Genomic DNA, 20,264 nt, shown 5'->3' on the forward strand with positions numbered 1-20,264 from the left:
TTTCAAGTTGAGGGAGGAAATCACTGTTTGATAGGTTTATTTGAGTTCCAATCTATCTGCTAGCAATCTCATGAGTAGTCATCTCTTTTCTGGGGTGTCTATTATTTGGAAATCGTTTCAAAATTCTTATATTTCATTCTTTTTGAAGTCTTATTTGTAAGAGCTCAGATTTTCCCTGGTGTGTGATTAAGAAGAAGAGTGAAATTTGTTCATGGAAAATGTGTTGTACACCTCAAAAGTATGATTTGATCGTTGCAGTCTCAGTTGTTGCGATATAAACCTTGCAGTTTACTAATTTTGCACTTCAAGGATGTTTATTTACTCATGTCACTCGTGAGCTAATTATGCAGTGAAAAAATTGTTTAAATCAAGTTAGTGCCCTTAAATTGCTACAATCAGTCTTGTAGGGTAATTAAAAATCGGCAATTGAAACTAAAGGCGGAACTTCGCTCAAATTGCAGGAATTAAATTCGGCAACTGAAACTAACGGGGGAACTCCGCTCAAATTACGCTAAGAACGTCATGCATTTTTCATCGAAACAAATGGAACCTTACGGAAAGGGTGTGTTTTTGGCAAAGTGATTTAATTTTTTCATTAAGCCTACAAGCTTACTCGTAATCAAAAGTGCTCGATGTTAACAGACCGGCTTAAGAAGCTCTACTACTTGCGATTTCCTCTACAAGCCATCCTTTGATGCACAACAAAAATGCAGGAAGGAAATAAGGAAGGAAAGAATTACTTGATAGTTATATTCTTGATAAAATTTGATCCAGAACTACAACAATGTTGTCATAGCATTGTCGGATATACGACGCGTCTTTGTCCCTAGCCGCATAATCAAGCTGCAAATGCACAAAAACATGGTCAAGTCACTGAATCCATTTTTTGCACCAGACTAAGAGCATTCACCCCCCGAAGACCCGAGTTTAATTCACCCGTCCCATAACATCGCTTGTAAAGAGAAAAGAAAGACCCAGGTTTTCACAATGCACTCACACCACAATACCACGACAAAGCTACGTCATCACTTTATATTCTTTGTAATTATCTTATCGTTTGTCAAAAGAAAAACGAATGGGATTACTTACTCTGGTAACATTGTTGAAGAGGTCGGTATAAAGCTTCCTGAGTTGGGGCCTCTCACTTGCTGGTTTCCCTTGAATTATGGTGTAAAAATCTTGCTTCAACAAGGATGAGCTCTTCCTCAGAGCTGCCTGTAATTCTCTCCACGACTCGAACTCTATCAGATCCTTCACTTCCAACAAAGCTTGTGCGTGCCCTCTGATTTCGTCCTCTGCTTCTGCAACCGTCTGATCAGGCGCTACAAGTGGCAACTCGAACCCATAAGCAGCTTCTGTGAAAAGTGCTTCTTTTGCCAGCAGTGCCACCCAGCTTATTGCTGCCGTTGCTCCTATTCTTCTTCTCTTGACATGGAACTCAAAACCCTTCAGTGGCAGTGGCTTCTCCCTCGACTGCTGAAACTCAGAGGGTTGTTTCAGACAGCAAGAAATTGTAGGATTCATGTGTTGCAGTATGGCTGGTTTAAATGCCATTGTTGTTCTTCTGCACAAGAATACAGAGCAAACAGACAGTGGATATGGATAGAGAGAAATGCCTGCCCGTGGGATTATGGGAAGTGGGTGGGGGTGGAGGGTTGGGCTGGGCTGGTGTTGGATTAGGCCTGGGCTAAAAATATAACATTGTCACTCTACAGAACAAACAAACAAACACACAATTGAATTTTCGTCACATTTTGTTTGAGTTTTTTTTTTTTTTTTTAATACAACATTTCATTTTTTTTTAATTCTACAACTTTTGTTCTCAATATTCACATTTATTTTTTGAGTTGTCTTTCTTTGGCCATCAATTATATTGTCTTATATATGGTGTTTTTAATAAAATAAAAATCTAATATTCCAAAAACAAAATTTGTTGACAAAACTGCATAATTTTAAAGAGGTTGTTAGTACTCTATAATTTACTAGCCAATTATCATGCGCTCGATCATGGCACCAATTTAAATTTTTTGGTATTGGTATGGAGCTTTGTAATAATAAATATTGAATTTATAGTCCTCTTACGGCTGGTTTGGTACACATGATTGAATCGAAATAGATAACCAAAGTATGTTGAAGGTGGAAGTGAATGGTTATTCATTTGGAGGAGATTAGAAGAGGATTAGCTATGAAAGAAATCCATCCCTTTTAATTTTACCATATTAAGAAGGATTTAAATGGATAATTATTCGTCATGAGTAATATATCTATTATTCTCTAGGTGATCATAATTTTATAGTTTTTTTTTTAACGCACGTCTAATTTAGTAAGTTATCCATTTCAATCCAATTATGTGCTCTAAATAAACTCTTATTACAATATAAAAACTTCGTTTCATAGGCTTGCGTATACAGAAGAGGATAAATAGTTACCTAAGAATATCTCCAATGCTTATCCTTGTATCTGTTCTTACCACCGTATGTCCTTAAATTTAAGAACTTTATGGCTTCCAATGTGCTAGAATTCCCAGTCCCTATAGTAGAGGGACTGGCCGAAGGCCCCAAAAAATTCCTCACAATTGTGGACTGCGTAGGTACTCTCAAATGTGGTGGGGCCCAAGTTTATTTTGAGTAAGGTGAAATTCCAAGCATATGATGGAACTCTCAGAATGCTGTGCAGCTTTCAATGGGCGGGTCCCACAACTTTTTCTTTTATTTATTGGTGGGATATCAACGACTATGATAGTTTTGTTTTTTAGTTTTTTGTATTTTTACTAATTAGACTAACGGCTACAAAATAAACAATGATGTTTTAATCATTTAGAATGTGTTTGTTGAAACAAATTATTTTAGATTAGATTAAATTTAATAACTAAATTAGACGATATTAATGAAGTATTTAGTACAATGTAGAACTCAAAAACTTGATAACTAACCAACTAAAGTTTTTTATTATTTAATTCATATTTATTAATATTTAATTATTAATTTATCTTTTTCTTTTTTCTAGAATACTCTCTCTCTCTATCTAAACTTATCCCTCTTTATCCTGTGCCACTTTCTCCCTCTTCCTTTCACTATTTTCCTCCGTTTCAACTATTTTTTATTTGTTTATTTTTTTTAATGCAATCCTCTTCATTTCAAATTTTCTATAGAATCCTCCCCCCTCTTCCCTCACCGCCCTTTTTTTCCCTCTGCCACTCTCTCCCTCACCTCTCCCTCGTTTCCTTGTGCTGAGTGTTCGTCGGAGCTCTCCACCTAACGCCTCTTCTGACTTTTTTTTTCTTCGGAAAATATCGGGATTTTGTGGAAATTTTACTTTTTTGTTCTGAATTTGTGTGGAGGATTCTTCTGTCGGTGCTTCTGGGGGTTTTATTGTTTTTGTTTCGAATTTTTTGGGTTGAATTTTGAGATTTAGGTCGTGGATGGGGGTGGTTTCAGATCTAGGCATAGGTGTGGGAGTAGGAGGTGCAGACGACAAAGGCGTGCAAACGATGTTGGAAACAGGATTAGCAATCTCATGCTTTTTGGTAGGTTTATCTAAGTTGATGCCCTTAGTCGGAGCGCGTCTGGCTTAATTCATTGTCTGTGCTCTCACCAAACACGGATTAATAAGCTTAGCTACCCCAATCGAGTCTAGTGAAACTTAACAAGGGCAAATTTGTTTCACCTTCTTAAGTGGGAGTGGACTCGCTAGGACTACTATCCCATGTTTGTTATGTCTGAGGACTAAGTTAAATGAGACTAGCAAATTAGTCTCCCGCTGAACCATGGGATTGCTAAAAGACCTAACCAAACGCCTATTTCCCATGAACTGGTGAGAGCAACCCTTGCTTAGCTTTGTTTCCTTCCTTCTCTCCAAAATCCCAATCAATCTATAAATCTCGCTACAAATCTGAACCACAAAATCTTGATTTCACTGATTCCCTCCAAAAACCCTTTTCTTATTTTCCACTAAATCCCCATCAAACTCGCCTACATTCACATTAATCCGTAAGCTTTAATTTCCATAGGGTTTTCAGAGTTCTGTAACTGTGGAGATAGAAAGTAGGTAGTCGTCAAAATGCTAGGTGGGTTGTACAGAGACCTTCCTCCGCCCTATTCGACGAAGAAAGAGAAACCCGGCAACGACACGGTGTGGTCGAGCAGCACGAAGATGGCATCGCAGACGATTTTGAAGGCACAGAATAAGCCCAGATCATCAAATGCACTGCAACCGAAAATTACAGCATCAACGGCGGTTGCATTGTCACCGACAATGATATACGGTGACGTTGATAGAGAGACTCGGTGAAAGATTTAGTTGCAAAGAAGAAGAAAGACTTGGTGAAAGGTTTAGTTCAAGTACTTTGTGAGGATTCAGTTTCATTTTTTACTAAAGATCGGTTCCAAATACATTTTCACAGAAAAACTATTTTTAGTTAATAGTTATTTTAAAAGCAATTCTAAATGAACCATAATTCAGTCTAGCTTAATCGTTGAAATCCAATTCGAAATAATCTGGTGCAACAAAGGCACCTTTAGTCCCTAGATTTAAGGTTTATACTGACAGTTCCATTAAAGCTAATATTCTTTTAGAAACACATATATTTTTTTTAAGTCCCTAAAATATGAACTCCCGTTAGAGATGCTCTTATCACTCACTCTGCCATGCTGCAACATTCTCTGAATTTCACTTCCATAACATCAAATGCTACGATAGTTTTGTCTTCGCAAATCCCCTTTACATTGAAATCACCTTGTAAGGTTTCACCACTCACCATTCTAAATAAAAGGTTCACTCATCTTCTATTCTATGGCCTGTTTGAAAATACTATCAAAATCGCTTGTAGATCTCTAAAAGAATTTCCAAACCATGTTTGATAATTACATATTTTTACTAAAAATCTCGACTTACTATTAATAAAAGTGCTTACAAGCGGAATTATTTCACATGCAAATTGCATATGACGCTAACGCCATACGTTGTCCCTGCGTGTGATGTGTGAATGCAGAGCGTGATGATAGTTCATAGCATGAATGAATAATACGGTCATGGGAACTTGTCTTGAAAAATACTTACGTAAACAACTTTTATTAAAGTAAGACATAGTCCGTACTCTGACAAGGACCACTGAAGTATGGTGGCACATGGATACTGTCACATCAGTCCCATATTGAACGGTCAAGATTTACAGGTACGGATCCCTGGACGGCGATGATGAGAGGTTCCCGTATCGCTCCCAGACTCTCTTGTGGTCTGAGGTCCAGCTCGGTCGGGACCCTTATAAGAAGGGAAAGAGTGAAGACCCTTGCTCTTTCCTTTCCCTTTCCCTCTCTCTCCTCTCTCTCCTCTGTTCGGCACTCTGAGTTGCAACTTTCAAGGCAAAATCCCTCTCTCTCTCTCTCTCTCTCTCTCTCTCTCTCTCTCCCTACTTTTCTCTCTCTTTGGCTTTTGGGGGGTTTGAATCGAATGGACGGTGATAGACCGGAAAAGGAGGAGGAAAGAGCTTTTTGAGTAACAAATATCAGCTTCGAGCTTCTGCTTCTTCTTCTTCTTCTTCTTCTTCTGCTTCCATGGCGATCTCTTAGAGGAGAGCGTGATGCTTCCATGGAGGGAGGGGAGGGGTTTCCAGTTTCCTCCGTTTGGGGCTTCAAATTGTAGAAAAGGATGGTAATTTCGTGGAGAAGGATGGATAAATTGGATAGCTTGAAGTAGTAGTAGTAGTCAGGAACTCCATCTTCTTTCTTCTGTTGGTGAGGGTGGTTTTGCAGATTAGGGTTTTCTATGTGTGAATTTTTAAATATAATTAGGGCAAGGTTTAGGTTGATATTTATATATATTTAGTGATATGAAGCTGTCGACATCAGGGTTGGGTCAGCAGGATCATGAAGGTAAAAACCATATTTTTGAATAATTTTTTTTGCTTTTAGTTTATTATATTTCTGATATTTTAGTTTTAGGTGTAGCTTTCTGAAATTTCTGTAATTGATTACTATTATTGTTGCTGTCAATGTTAGTGTTTTTTGTTTATTGAACTGAAAAATGGCAGGAGGGGCAGGAGGAGGAGGATTGGAAAAGAAGTGCTTGAATTCGGAGCTTTGGCATGCGTGCGCGGGACCTCTGGTGTCCCTGCCGACACCTGGGACTCGTGTGGTCTACTTTCCGCAGGGCCACAGCGATCAGGTTGCTGCCACTACCAACAAGCAAGTTGATGCCCACATACCAAACTACCCGAACTTGCCACCCCAGTTGATCTGTCAGCTCCACAATGTGACCATGCATGTGGGTTCCCTTTGCCTTTTTTGAATTTTGATTCAGCTGCCTCACTTTCACTTGCTTATTTCTTATAGAAGAAAGAACGCAAGTTAAAAATTGAAACCCAAACTGGAATTAATTAAGCTTTGGATTTCAGGCAGATGTGGAGACAGATGAAGTATATGCCCAAATGACACTGCAGCCTTTGACGCCGGTAAATGCTTATGTTTTTTTCGGTTTTATTTGTTGAAGTTTTTTTAGCTTTACCGTAATAAGTTGTAATGTTATTTGAAACCACACCCATTCTCACACAGCAAGAACAAAAGGAAACATTTCTTCCAATGGAGTTAGGGCTTCCAAGCAAGCAACCGACAAACTACTTTTGCAAGACATTGACGGCGAGTGATACTAGTACACACGGAGGCTTCTCTGTTCCTCGTCGTGCTGCCGAGAAAGTTTTTCCTCCACTGGTACTTCCCTCCTCAAACTGTTATTGTCTATTTGTTTCTTCTTTATTTGACTCTAGTTGGTTAGTGCTGCTTTTTATTTAAACCCCATTATTTTTATAATGTCTTGCAGGATTTTTCGCTACAACCTCCAGCTCAGGAACTAATTGCTAGGGATCTCCATGATGTTGAGTGGAAGTTTAGGCATATTTTTCGAGGTATGATTTGGATTTGGAGCATTTCTTTCTTGTGTTGCATTTTAGGGTATTTTATATCTCAGTTTATCATCTATTTTGCTTTAACAAATAATTTCTTCTGTAACCGAAAAAATAATTTCTTCATTAATATACTTGAAACTTAAAAATTATTTTAAATGCTAGTATTCTTCTAATTATTGGCAACATAAAACTATTGTTCATCAGAGATAATTCGTGCAAGGAAAGCACAAATGTGCAGTTTCTCTTTCTTCTTCTGTTATTCAAGCAATGGAAGAAATTTTAGGTTAGAATCATTCATGCAGCTGCAGGATTGATTAGTTTGTCAGGTTATTGTATTTTGGGGGATTTGATCTGCTTTCCATGTAGACATTTATATGGAAAGCTAAATATGGTCGCATCAATTGATTGTTTACTTAAAACCCTGGTTCAGTGGATGCCCAGTTAACTTCTTGATGGTACTGTAATTTTAAGTTTTAAAATTATGCTCATGCTGCCTTAATGATTATAATTCAGGTATTAAGCATATTTTCAATAGTAGGTACACTTCTAGGGTAGGACTTTTGTATGTTCAAATCATTAATGTATAACACATGCAGGTGTTATACATATATGATCACTCGGTGGACTAATCCACTTATTTGTCATGTATCCTTTATGTTGACGGTGTCATTAAATTTTTCTGATGGACGTTGTTTAGCTATCAATGTATAACCCTGGCGATGAGGAACAAGAAGTTTTAAGGATTTATTGCTGGAAGAGTTAAAATGAGAATACTATCCAAATCCTTTTAGGATTGGATTAAAACTTTCAGGGCTGGGTTTCATTATTAGTTTCCTAGTTTTCTTTAAAGTTTCCCGTTTCTAGAAGGATTCGGCTAATTTCCTATTCTATTTTGGATTAAGATATCTTAGGTATAATGCTCTTTTCAAACTCCCTTTTGTACCTCATAGAGGACAGATAAGTTTATGATAAGTTAAATTCTTGAGTTAAATTTCCTGCTATAGGAGTTTATTTGGGGTGATTTCAAATTTCAATTCTTGGTGCAAAGGCCAAGAACAGGTGAGAGGCCCATGGTGCGATTCCAATTATCTTTTTACTATTGTTTTACCTTATGTTTTCTGTGTTTTCACTTCGTCTAAACTATCTAATTTCTGCTGCCCTACTCTGTCCTACACCACTTGGCATGGTATACATAATCGTTTCTATAAACCTTCCACTGATGCCACTGAATATTGAAGTCCCAAGTTCCTAATGTGAACAAGACATTTTGATAAGACGCAATTATTAATGCATGAATAGGGAATTGCTTCCGAGGGACTCAAAATCTCAAACATGGAGACTTGATGTAAGCAACCCTTTGTCGTATGAATATGTTAAGGATCACAAGACTTGCCACTATGATGAAAAGTGGACTTCATGGAACAATATTTTTGTCAATGGGGTGTTGTTTGAACAGATTTTATCTACCTGGTGTGATCCTTCACACTGAGTTAGTCACCTGAATTAGTGAAGAGACAACCATTCATTGTTTTAAGGTGTGTAGCAATATCAAGGTATTACAAATTAGTAATGAACATTGTTGTGGATAAGAGTAAATTTAATCCATGCTGAAGCTCTTTTAAGGAAAGGGTTGCTAATGTTGACTGTAAGATGTGGATGAAGCTGAATTATATGGATGATCGATAAAACAATGGAGCTGTGTTTTAATAAGTTTGACCTGCTGTTCCCGGTATTTGCTTGACACACAATGCTGGTCCATTCATTAACGACTTAAGCTTTTGAGCTCTACTGGTTGCCAGCTCCAAGTGCTTTAAGTTTGTTTTCTTTTCTTTGTATTCTTTAGTTCTCGTATTTCTACACAGCCAGGTTCCCTGATAGATTTATGGCACTTAGATAACACATATCTTCTGCTATGTGGTTGCTTTTCATCTTTTGATTCATGTTGGATGAGCTGTTCGACGATCACTACTGTGCTCAATTAGATTAGCTCTTTCTGAGACCTGTGATGCCCTTGTTTGTTGGAGCAGTTCCGTGATAGTCAGTGCATGAGGCCAAGCAACAGAACTTCTGCTGTTTTGTGGGGGAGTGCTGCAATGTTTCCAGATGACAGAACCAGGAAACAGAGGATATTCTTCCTCTGATTCTTATGATGTCTCTTATTCTTGGGGAAAGAAACTACTTATGATTAGATTGTGGCATGCATAAAATACACAGTTTATGCAGTGGTTTGTGCACGTGTGGTGGATCCAACGTGGCTAATTACTAGGTTTCGTTGAATAGGTGATGCCTGGAATGGTTGAAAAAAAGGATGATTTGAATTTGGGATTTGATAGATGCTCTGGCACCAAATTGATGTGTAACAGGAAGTACAGAGAGAATAGAAGAACCTGGAGAGTAAGAGAGAAATAGGGGGTAGAGGTTTAAGGAAAGAAAGGGATAAAGGAGAGAGAGGCAAAGTAGGATAAACTCAATTCTTTATTGTCAAATCAAAGAATGTGATCCATTGAGAAAATACTAGGCTATCCGAAACCTTTTTGGTGGTTTCCGCAATCTTCATTTTTGCTTATTTATATTTATTTTTGTTAACCCACAGTTAGATCTTTTTGTATAGAAATCTCATACAATAAAATATCCTAGATTACTGTAAACAAGGCCAAATAACTAATGAATTATTAATTATAGTAAATAAAATATAACAAAAATAAGCGTACTTTGTAAATTTGTGTGCCTAAGATAAAGATAATTTTTTTTTTTCCAGCTTCCAATGTCAATGCCTCCAGTGTTATGTGATTGTACAAAAACTAGATTTCAAAAGTAAACTTTTTAAGATTTTTCAAGATTTATGCTTTATAGTTTATAAAGCAGGCTACTCTATTCTCAAAACTTGCCTCTTAAGCGAGTGTTAAGATGGCGGTGATGGTATTGCTTAGTGGAATATGAGCAAAGATACAATCAAATAAAATCTTTTTAAAGTTAGGGAGGGCCAAAGGAGGATGAAATACATGAGCGGAACAGTTTTAAATCTAATATATTTAAATGCTGTTACTTATTCCTTTATTAGTTTTTTTTGTTGTTATTTTTAAGTGGAACAGTTTTAAATGTAATATCTTCAAATTATTCCTTGATGGATAAACTACGCTTTAGTTTTCTGCATCCTCCCTCCCTTGCTTTCTTCTAATAATTAAACAAGCTGGAATCTTTATTGCTGAAACCACTGTAAAGAAAAAATGCTCTGGACTGCTGACTGGATAATGCTGTCTTGGTGGTCGCCTTGTACCAATTAAGGGAATTCTTGAAAACTGACCTGTTCCATCCCTTGCTCTTCTTGCAGGACAGCCGAAACGACATCTTCTTACTACAGGCTGGAGTGTCTTTGTTAGTGCCAAAAGACTTGTTGCTGGAGATTCTGTTCTTTTTATTTGGTATATCTTTCGTCTTTCTTTTCCTGTGACTTCTCTATATGCATGTAAAATCATGCGTTGATATCCTGGGTACATCCTATAATAGGAATGAAAAGAATCAGCTTCTTTTGGGGATTCGTCATGCCACTCGACCACAAACTGTGATGCCGTCTTCTGTTTTGTCAAGTGATAGCATGCATATTGGACTTCTTGCAGCTGCGGCTCATGCAGCTTCAACTAATAGCTGTTTTACAGTTTTTTATAATCCAAGGTGGCAAAGAGTCCAGATATTTGTTTCCTTGCAATGCTTTTACTACCCCACCTGCTTATATGTTTATGATGTCCAGGGCTAGTCCATCTGAGTTTGTCATACCCCTATCAAAATACATTAAAGCAGTATTTCACACACGTGTTTCAGTTGGGATGCGATTCCGGATGCTATTTGAGACTGAAGAGTCTAGTGTCAGAAGGTATTGTTGTTCATGGTCAAGTACAATATTCATATTGTTAACCTAATGATCACCTATGTCATTTGTACAGTTTTTCTTGCAACCATATAATAATGTATTGTTTGGTTTTAACTTAAGAGAATGAACAACTTGTATTGATTTTGGCACTAAGTTCTCTAGAACTGAAACACGCAAAAGATCATTAATCATGATGCTTGGGCATTATTTCGAGACTGCATTGTATGGAGGCATATTTGTGTATTTTACTCATACCGAATAAACTAGTTTAGAGCAGAAAATGGACATTTGTTCCTTAATAGTGTTCACCAACTGATTTTTTTCTGTGTTGCATTGATATACTTAAATGTACACGATTGACATGCTGAATGTTTGGCTTGTCAAGGTACATGGGTACTATAACTGGCATAAGTGACTTGGATCCTGTTCGGTGGCCAAATTCTCATTGGCGATCTGTCAAGGTAATGATGCATAATTTGTGTACTGTAGTTATACAATTGCATTTTCTTGTGATTTTACGCCCTGGACTCCTTTTATAATTCTATATAATGTGGTGGGTAAGAATTATATATCTAATGCTGTTTAATGAAAGATTAAGACCTCTGATAGGAAGAACAAATCTCCACCTACTTCCCTATGTTTGTGCCTGTAATACAATGACACAACTTGTCTATGGGACCAAATTTTTTTTAATTTTTTTTTTAATAGTTTACGGAAATTTAGTTCAATCACAATTGAGCACATCAAAACTGAGTTTCCATCAAAAGACCAGATTGTATTTTTCGTGGTTTCTTTTGTAAGTGTAAATTGTGCTAACCTCATCTCAGCTTGAAAGTTCAAGGACCTCCCTCGTGCATTTGAGACGAATCCAAATATCTCAACATTCATCTGTATCTGTCCACTCTGATTGTTAATCACAGCAAAATTCTACAAAGAATTATGCTATTTCAAAGCCATTATCAAGAGTTTTCACTATTTCTTTCTTTCTTAAAAGCTCAAAATAGGCCCTTGAGCAGTCTCCATCTCTTTCACCACTAAATGGTCAATGTGGTAAATAGTAGACAAAATATTTGATTTGGAAAATGAAATATGAAAGAAGAAATGAAAAGTTAGACAAAAAAGGAATTCAGATTTCACACCTTGAAACCACCTAAACCCTTCTTCATAATCTTTTTCCACATACCGTAATTTTTTACTGGTGCACCTTCTAGACTCGTACCATGATTTACGAGTTTGGACCATTTTGTTTCTGCCTTGCATAAAGTTTTGTTCTTAACAGTTTGTTCTTTTCTTTGTGTAGGTTGGTTGGGATGAGTCAACTTCAGGTGAGAGGCAGCCAAGGGTATCGTTATGGGAGATTGAGCCTTTGACAACTTTCCCCATGTACCCATCACTGTTTCCCCTTCGACTGAAACGTCCTTGGATTCCTGGGGCCTCTTCTTTGCATGGTAAAGTCTATATGTTCAAATGTGGTTTTATTATTTGGTGCCTTTATCTTCAGAAAAATTCAATGCGATTTTCAATTTTTTCTTTTTTCCTTTTGGCATTGAGTTGATAAAATTTGATACACTTTTGTTTGATAGGCTAATTCTGAGTGATATCGATGAGCTCAAGTAAATTTCTGTATGGAGAAGTGTAGGTTTGGAATTTGAAAATGGTCCAGTAAAATACTTTTCTTTATGTATGATATAAGCTGTTTAATGTTGGTAATGTTATGGAGGAGCTTTTCTCCTTGGATCTACTTCATGACATTCTATCTCTCTCTATGACACCAAAGTGATTGAGGAGAGGTCTTGAGTCGGTTGAATACGATTTTAGCACGAAACTGACTTAAGGAACAAAAGATTGAGTGTTGAGAATGCATAAAGAAAATGAGAGTTGTACCTAGGTGAAGTCATAAGGGAAGGTTTAAGAAATTGAGTAATATTGAGAGAGACAATAAGACAGTTCCAAGGCTGTTGAGATTAGGACCCAAATGGAGGATACATGACACTCGAGTTAAACTTTTTGTTACATTTCTTCACTATTAGTTGCCAAAGGTAACATTTCCTGTATGCCTAAGAGCTTCTCCAAGGGTAGAGGTATAGTTTTGAGGCAAAGGTGTACAAATTTTAACAACCTAGGTGGCAGCAGTATAGGAAGGTTCAGGAAACATGACCCAGCTGACAATAGTACTGAGAGAGACAATAAGCCAGACCCCAGGGCTGTTGAGCATTGCACCCAAAAGGACCCGTTAAGCAAAACCGCATTGCTAAATTCAGTTTTTCATTATTAGTTGCAAAAAGTAACATTTCCTTATGCCTTAGAGCATCTCCAAGGGGTGAGGTATAATTTTGAGGCAAAATTGAAGTTTAACAACCTAGTTGAAGTATAATAACATTTCACCAAGGGGTGCAGTATAATACCATTTCTTCATTACTTGTTGCAAAAAGTGACATTTCCTTTATTCTTACCCATTTACCTTATCAATATTTTGCCCCCCAGCAAGTGATGAGGCACGGTAGAAACCATTATTATAAATTTGTGTGGATGGTGGAAAGTAGGAACAAGTAGAGTCATGAAATATATTGTATACTGGAAACTAGGAACAAGTAGGAGCATGTTGAGTCACTAAATATTTCTTTTATTCCTACCCATTTACCTTATCAATATTTTGCCCCCCAGCAAGTGATGAGGCACGGTAGAAACCATTATTATAAATTTGTGTGGATGGTGGAAAGTAGGAACAAGTAGAGTCACGAAATATATTGTATACTGGAAACTAGGAACAAGTAGGAGCATGTTGAGTCACTAAATATTTCTTTTATTCCTACCCATTTACCTTATCAATATTTTGCCCCCCAGCAAGTGATGAGGCACAGTAGAAACCATTATTATAAATTTGTGTGGATGGTGGAAAGTAGGAACAAGTAGAGTCACGAAATATATTGTATACTGGAAACTAGGAACAAGTAGGAGCATGTTGAGTCACTAAATATTTCTTTTATTCCTACCCATTTACCTCATGCTTTTCAACAAGGTATATTTGCCTTATGTGAGGGATGAGGTAAAGTTACCTTATTACTAACTAATTCCTCGGAGACCCAAAATGGCGGTGTGGCAAGGTGCCTCATGGGATACCTAGCCCCTTTGGAGATGCTCTAAAGGACCTCTGTACTCTGATGAAAGAAAAAAGTGTTATTACTGGAGTCTTCAGCCATAGGGGTATTGATTTCTATTTTTATTAGGCCTTGCATATTTAGACTTAAACCTCTGGTGTATTATGGGGCTTTGGACCTTATGAAATTCACTACAAAGTTCCTAAGTTGCTCTTGCCTTCTAAATTGTAATAATACTAATGTCATTGCCTTTAAATTGTTAATACTCATGTTAAGAATCGGTGAATCATTTATATACATCATATTGGTTTTGTTTATGTCAACATAACATGCAAAAGGTTCCGTTTTCCATTGAGACAGCATGACCCATTTAAAATTCTACTTTCCATGCTTTCAGTCGAGACCATGGAATTTGTATTGTTCTGGTCAAGACTCGAAATCATGGTATTTCATTGCATACTATATAATTCACTATAAAGGCAGACGTAATGTTTCCTTTACCCACAAAAACTCGCTTCGTAGGGGCATTAGAAAGTCCAAATAGCTTAATTGTTCTTCTTGGTTCATTGTTACTGCAGATAATAGAGATGAAGCTAATAGCTTAATGTGGCTAAGGGGGGGAGCTGGGGAGCAAGGTCTTCAGTCAATGAACTTTCAAAATGTTGGTATGTTTCCATGGATGCAACAGAGATTGGATTCGACATTGATTGGAAATGATCACAATCAGCAGTACCAGTCCATGTTGGCTGCTGGTTTGCAGAATCTAGGAAGTGGGGATCAACTAAGACAACAGATGATGCACTTTCAGCAGCCTTTTCAATATGTTCAGCAGCCGGGTAGCCACAATCCGATGCTGCAGTTGCAACAGCAAGCAATTCAGCAGTCAATCCCTCATAATATCCTGCAGGGACAGCCACAAGTTTCGATGGAGAATATGCCTCAGCAACTTCTCCAGCAACAATTTAACAATCAAACTGATGTGCAGGTGCAGCAACAGCAAAACGCCTATCAGGATGCACTCAAGGTTCAAAATGAACAGCTCCATCAGAGTCATGTGCCATCTCCATCATTTACAAAATCAGACTTCAGTGATTCAAGCACAAAGTTCTCTGCATCTACTACTCCTAGACAGAACATGCTTGGTACACTGTGTCCTGAGGGGAGCGGAAATCTTTTGAGCATGTCCAGTGCTGGTCATTCAATGCCAACTGAGCAGTCACCTCAACAATCCTGGGCTTCTAAGTATGCACATGGACAAGCCAATGCTTTTTCCAACTCAATGTCATTTCCACCATTTAACGAGAAAGACAACGCAGTCGAGCAAGAGAATTTAAATTCAGATACCCATAATCCTACTCTGTTTGGTGTTAATATTGAATCTTCTGGACTTCTATTCCCAAACACTGCACCCAGTTTTGCGACTTCGTCAAATGATGCTGACATTTCAATGCCTTTAGGGAACTCAGGATTTCAGAGCTCTCTGTATGGTTGCATGCAAGACTCATCTGAGTTGTTGCACGGTGCAGGGCAAGTTGATCCACCAACCCCCAACAATTGTACATTTGTCAAGGTGTGAGCTGAAAGTAATTGGGTGTTTTTGCTTTTCAATTTTATTGCTTTCATCTTTAAAAATTGGTGGACAGATGATACTGTGTTGCTAGTGCAGGTTTACAAGTCAGGGTCGGTTGGCCGCTCAATTGACATCTCCCGGTTCAGCAGCTATCATGAGCTGCGAGAAGAGCTGGGACAGATGTTTGGAATTGAGGGGAAGTTGGAATATCGTCTTAGATCAGGCTGGCAGCTTGTATTCGTTGACAGGGAGGATGATGTGCTTCTCCTTGGAGACGATCCATGGGAGTAAGTTCTCGGATCATTTACATATTACTCTGTTTACCATTAGATTACCTGTATACTAATTTAATTCTTTGACTAGTTAAACTACTGGATATTGTATAGAAAAAAAAAAGGAATATGGTTTACATTTTTGGGGAACAAGCAAATGTTATCATGGTATCAGAGTGAGAGGTTTTAAGTTGAATTATTGAAGTGTTAAATGTGAATGCATGATACGAGGTGTTTTATTATTGAAAATAATATCGAAAAGGCATTTTGACCCGTAAGGAATAGTTTCTTTAGTCTTCTCTTGAACATTTCCTTTTAGGCAGTTACTGAAGTATATTTAACCATGCATTATATGAGGGAGCAACAAGTAATAAGACATTTTTGAGGTCTCACTAATATATGAAATCATATTCAGGTCATTTGTGAACAATGTTTGGTATATCAAGATACTTTCTCCCGAGGATGTGCACAAAATGGGGCACCGAGCAGTTGAATCCTTTAGCCCAAATACGGGTCAAAGGTTGAACAGCAGTGGCTGTGAAGGGCAAGATGTTTCAGGGCTACCGTCTCTTGGCTCACTTGAATATTGAAACTTGTTGGTTGTGTGAAACCGTTCCATGTTTTGCTTCTAGTCCTCTTACTATGGGAGACACTTCCAGTTGAATGCATTAGCATGCGATATGAAGCTCAATCTGGTGTTCTCTCTCCTGCCCCCTCTTTTGGCGTGCATTTTCATGGGTATTGTATGGCTTATCTTTTAGAGACCGTTAAGCTCTGATGAAAAAGATGTTTATGGTTAAATATATTTGAAGTTTGGGAAAATCATTCAACGTTAAAGATTTGTAGCATTGCATCCTTAGAAGGATTTTTCTTGTTTCCAGCAGCCAATTTAGCATCCAGAAATTATTGATTATGAAGTGCACTTTTTGTGGGTGCAGCAGCATTATTCTTGCTCTTCCATTTCTGAACGATTATGTGATGCATATATACATATATATATATATATATATATATATATATATATATATGTATATGTATACACATACATACATATGTATATGTGTGTGTGTGTGTGTGTGATTATGAAGTGCACTTTTTGTGGGTGCAGCAGCATTATTCTTGCTCTACCATTTCTTAACGATTATGTGATGCATACATACATGTGTGTGTGTGCGCGCGCGCGCTCTACCATTTCTTAACGATTATGTGATGCATGCATACGTGTGTGTGTGTTTCTTTTAGTTGTAGTGTAATCCTATCATTCTAGGGAAGCCTCGTCTCGCAGTTGCATGTAAATGCTCGGAGGTACTGAACCTTGTACTTGTAAACAATTGAACCAAAAAGTTCACCAAGGTCCTTAGTCGAACGTGGAATCAAACATCCTCAAGGACTCATCAATTTGACCCATTGAGTTTGCATTGGCGCTTGTAAGTTTGGTGGGGCGAGAAACTGAGACGACCTTAGGGTTTGAAGTTTATGTCAAGTAGGGTTGACCTCTTGGACCTCATCTTATTAAACAAAGGAAAAGACGATGTCTCATCCGATGTAAACGTCTCAAGTCTTCATCCGAGTATAGAAGTTTGGGGACAGAGTAGGCCCAATCTCACATGTGAGGTTTATAAATTATATCAATTTGTGAGGGCTTGAGATTCCTTTGTGAACAAATTCACCACTTCCTCCATCCCCTCTACCCTTCCAAGGGCAATTAATATGGAATGGGTTTTCAGTTATAATGATTTTCCAATTTAATAATACATTATCATGTGGCAAAAAACTTACAAATGACAATGCATTAGTGAACTAGGAGGTCAACCCCTACATCCCAAGTTCAAAACTCATCATCCCTTAAATTAATGTAGCAGTTTTGAATCCTCCTCCTCCCCCACCGCTTAATAAAATAAATCAAAAAATAAAAAAATAAAAACCGGAAGGGTACGTAGCGATGAACCACGCAAGTCCTCCTAGGTGTCCAGAAGCACTTAATTGCATGCATATTGTAAACTTGTCATGACCACCACAATTTCTACCAAAAGATAGCATGCATCGGACAACTGTACAAAGAAAGATGCTTTGTTTGTTTGTTTGTTTGTTTTGCAATAAGAGGACCTAGTGAGAGAAAAAAAACGTAGCAAAAATGGAAGCCTTCCCTCTCTGCATGATCATTGCTTTGTTATCAGTTGCTGAATATTTTTTCATCACTCGTCTCGTCCACCGCGGCAAATATGAGAATTGGAAAAACTCCCCGCCAGGACCTGTTGGATGGCCGATACTCGGCAACCTTCTTCAACTCAGCAGCAGCGAAATACATGAACACTTGTTTAAGCTATCCAAAATTCATGGCCCGCTCTTTAGCCTGAAATTGGGTCCAAAGCCGGTCATTGTGGCAGCTTCGCCGGAAATGGCACGCCTTATCCTCAAGGAACAGGAGGCTGTTTTCTCCAGTCATATCGCCAACAAGATCGCCCAAGTCGTGTCATATGATGACACCTCTCTTGTATATTCTCCCATGGGTACACGATGGAGAGTGTTCAGAAGAATATTTAATAAAAATATCTGTTAATTTGATAAGAGGTACATACATGCTAGACTGGTTTTTTTTTTTTTTTCGATTCTATTTCAAATGATTGGGGCTGTTGACAAGTGATTTTGAAATTACTAAGAGCTCATTTGAAAGTGCTTTTAAAATGACTAAAAATGCTTTTGTTGAAATTAATTTTAGGGTCATTTTAGTTTCAGCCCTAAGACTAAAACCTTAATTGTCATATTTTGATTAAGGTCCTTAGCCTCATTTAAGAAATTTAATTCATGCATTTAATGTCCCACAAATTATGAAATTCAGACAAATTCAAATAATACTTTTTAAATATAAATAAATACTTAAAAATCAATTTTGGCGTAATATTGTTCTTCACAAAAATTATAGCAAAACAATAATGTACCCACATAAATATTAACATATTTAAAAAAAAAATATATATATATATATATATATATAATTAGCATGGGTACATTTTGCAAAATATGGATACAAATACAAATAAAGTTTAAAAATATAGGCACAGAAAAGAATTAATAAAGGGGTTGCAAATTTAAAAAAAAAGGTTGCAAATTAAAAATGAGTACAAAGTAAAAATAAAAATATATGATAAAAATATTTAGCCATAAATATAAATATACCAAATATAACGTTTTGAACACTAAATGAATTATTTAGAAATAAAAATTATTTTATTATTGAAATAATTAATGACATTTATTAAAATCTAAGGACTTTGATCAAAAATTGAAAAGCAATAAGGAAATCAAGAGTAAGAAAAATAGGGATGGGACCCTAACTTTTCCTTAATTTTAGGTTCCAAAAGCACTTTTAAGTGCTTTTTGGAATCAGCACTTTAGTGCTTTTCTAGGATCCTCTTGAATTTTTACGAAGAATTGGTTTAAAAAACATTTTCATTAAAAACGCTTTTAGTTATTTTAAAAACACTTTTGAATGAGCCCTAAGAACACTTCCAGAAGACCAAATGCACTTTGACTATATTTAGCAGAAAAAGTTAAAATACTTCAAAAAATGGCAAGCATTTAAATTTTTATGTGCTTCCGGTAAAAACACTTATGAAAAGAATTCTTCTTTAAGAAACCATTGAACGTTGTTGGCACGAAATTTTTTATTTGGGCAATTTCATTGTTGCGTTTTGATACTAATCTACATGCTATAATTAATAATAGTGAAATATATGACTGTATTAGTGACACCGCTTAACTAGATTGCGAGTTTAGTTCATTCTTATAATAAAATCCTCTCCTATACATTGAGGATATGCTTAAGTATTTGGGAAAATTGTCAAACTTAATACACACATGAAATATCGGAGAAATTTTTTTTTCAGATATTGAAAAAGAAATTTTCATTTTTATATTGATATTGATACTCGCAAAAAATTAGAAATCTGAATATGGTTTATTCTTTCAATTGTTTATAGGTCCATGGATTACTGAAGCAGCTCTATTCAGCTTCTTCGGCAAAGAATCTGAGGGTTTTCATCACCATAGCCAACATTACAAGTAACCTTGCATGCAGTAAGAGCCTTTTTGAATACACAACAAAGGAAGGGGGAGAAATGAAACGATCATTAAGAGAATTAGTAAAAGCTCTCGGCTTAGGCAATGTTGCTGATTTCTTCTCATTATTCAAGCCTTTTGATCCTCAAGGGCTCAAGAGGAGAACATTGGCGATCTTTCGGAAACTTTTCATTCACAACTAGAGGTGTTGCAACAGGCTTGCAACCAACCATTTTGAATTTTTGTAGAAGTGTTTTTGCTTATTTCTTTTGAGTAATAAAGATACCGTCATTTGATTGAATGATACTAATTTCCAAAACATAATGCAACATGCCTAGATCACTCATCTCATTTTCCCTCATCATGTCATTCTTGAAATTCAAGATCATTTTATCACTACTTCCAGTATAAACCAAATCATCAACATATAAGGAAACAATAAGGATATCTGAAATACCTTCAGTTTTGACATGGATGGCATGTTCATTCTCACTTCTTT

At 36.9% G+C, this 20,264-nt stretch overlaps 3 protein-coding genes across 4 annotated transcripts; 2 read left to right on the forward strand and 1 right to left on the reverse strand.

The window, feature by feature from the left end:
* Positions 1 to 608: 608 nt before the first annotated feature.
* On the reverse strand, positions 609 to 1,574 carry LOC137738813 (psbQ-like protein 3, chloroplastic). Its single transcript, XM_068478284.1, has 2 exons — positions 1,090 to 1,574; positions 609 to 843 (listed from the first exon to the last, which is right to left on the reverse strand). Exons 1-2 carry the CDS (start codon positions 1,552 to 1,554, stop codon positions 748 to 750), a joined length of 561 nt encoding a protein of 186 aa, XP_068334385.1. The 5' UTR covers positions 1,555 to 1,574; the 3' UTR covers positions 609 to 747.
* Positions 1,575 to 5,349: 3,775 nt separating this feature from the next.
* LOC137739093 (auxin response factor 8-like) lies at positions 5,350 to 16,654 on the forward strand. Of its 2 annotated transcripts, none has more exons than XM_068478580.1 (13): positions 5,350 to 5,870; positions 6,029 to 6,261; positions 6,392 to 6,448; positions 6,549 to 6,704; positions 6,814 to 6,898; positions 10,230 to 10,320; positions 10,406 to 10,570; positions 10,647 to 10,769; positions 11,152 to 11,227; positions 12,067 to 12,214; positions 14,443 to 15,434; positions 15,531 to 15,721; positions 16,122 to 16,654. In XM_068478580.1, the coding sequence occupies exons 1-13, from the start codon at positions 5,828 to 5,830 to the stop codon at positions 16,294 to 16,296; spliced, it is 2,535 nt and encodes an 844-aa protein (XP_068334681.1). In that variant the 5' UTR covers positions 5,350 to 5,827; the 3' UTR covers positions 16,297 to 16,654. The 2 variants fall into 2 exon arrangements, with proteins under 2 accessions (XP_068334681.1, XP_068334682.1); XM_068478581.1 differs by having other exon boundaries at positions 6,038 to 6,261.
* A 1,186-nt stretch (positions 16,655 to 17,840) lies between these two features.
* Positions 17,841 to 19,968, forward strand: LOC137740778 (ferruginol synthase-like). The gene is made up of 2 exons (XM_068480585.1): positions 17,841 to 18,200; positions 19,687 to 19,968. The coding sequence occupies exons 1-2, from the start codon at positions 17,841 to 17,843 to the stop codon at positions 19,966 to 19,968; spliced, it is 642 nt and encodes a 213-aa protein (XP_068336686.1).
* Positions 19,969 to 20,264: the final 296 nt, after the last annotated feature.

The sequence above is a fragment of the Pyrus communis genome, chromosome 7, assembly GCF_963583255.1.
Source record: "Pyrus communis chromosome 7, drPyrComm1.1, whole genome shotgun sequence".
NCBI classification, from domain to species: domain Eukaryota; kingdom Viridiplantae; phylum Streptophyta; class Magnoliopsida; order Rosales; family Rosaceae; genus Pyrus; species Pyrus communis.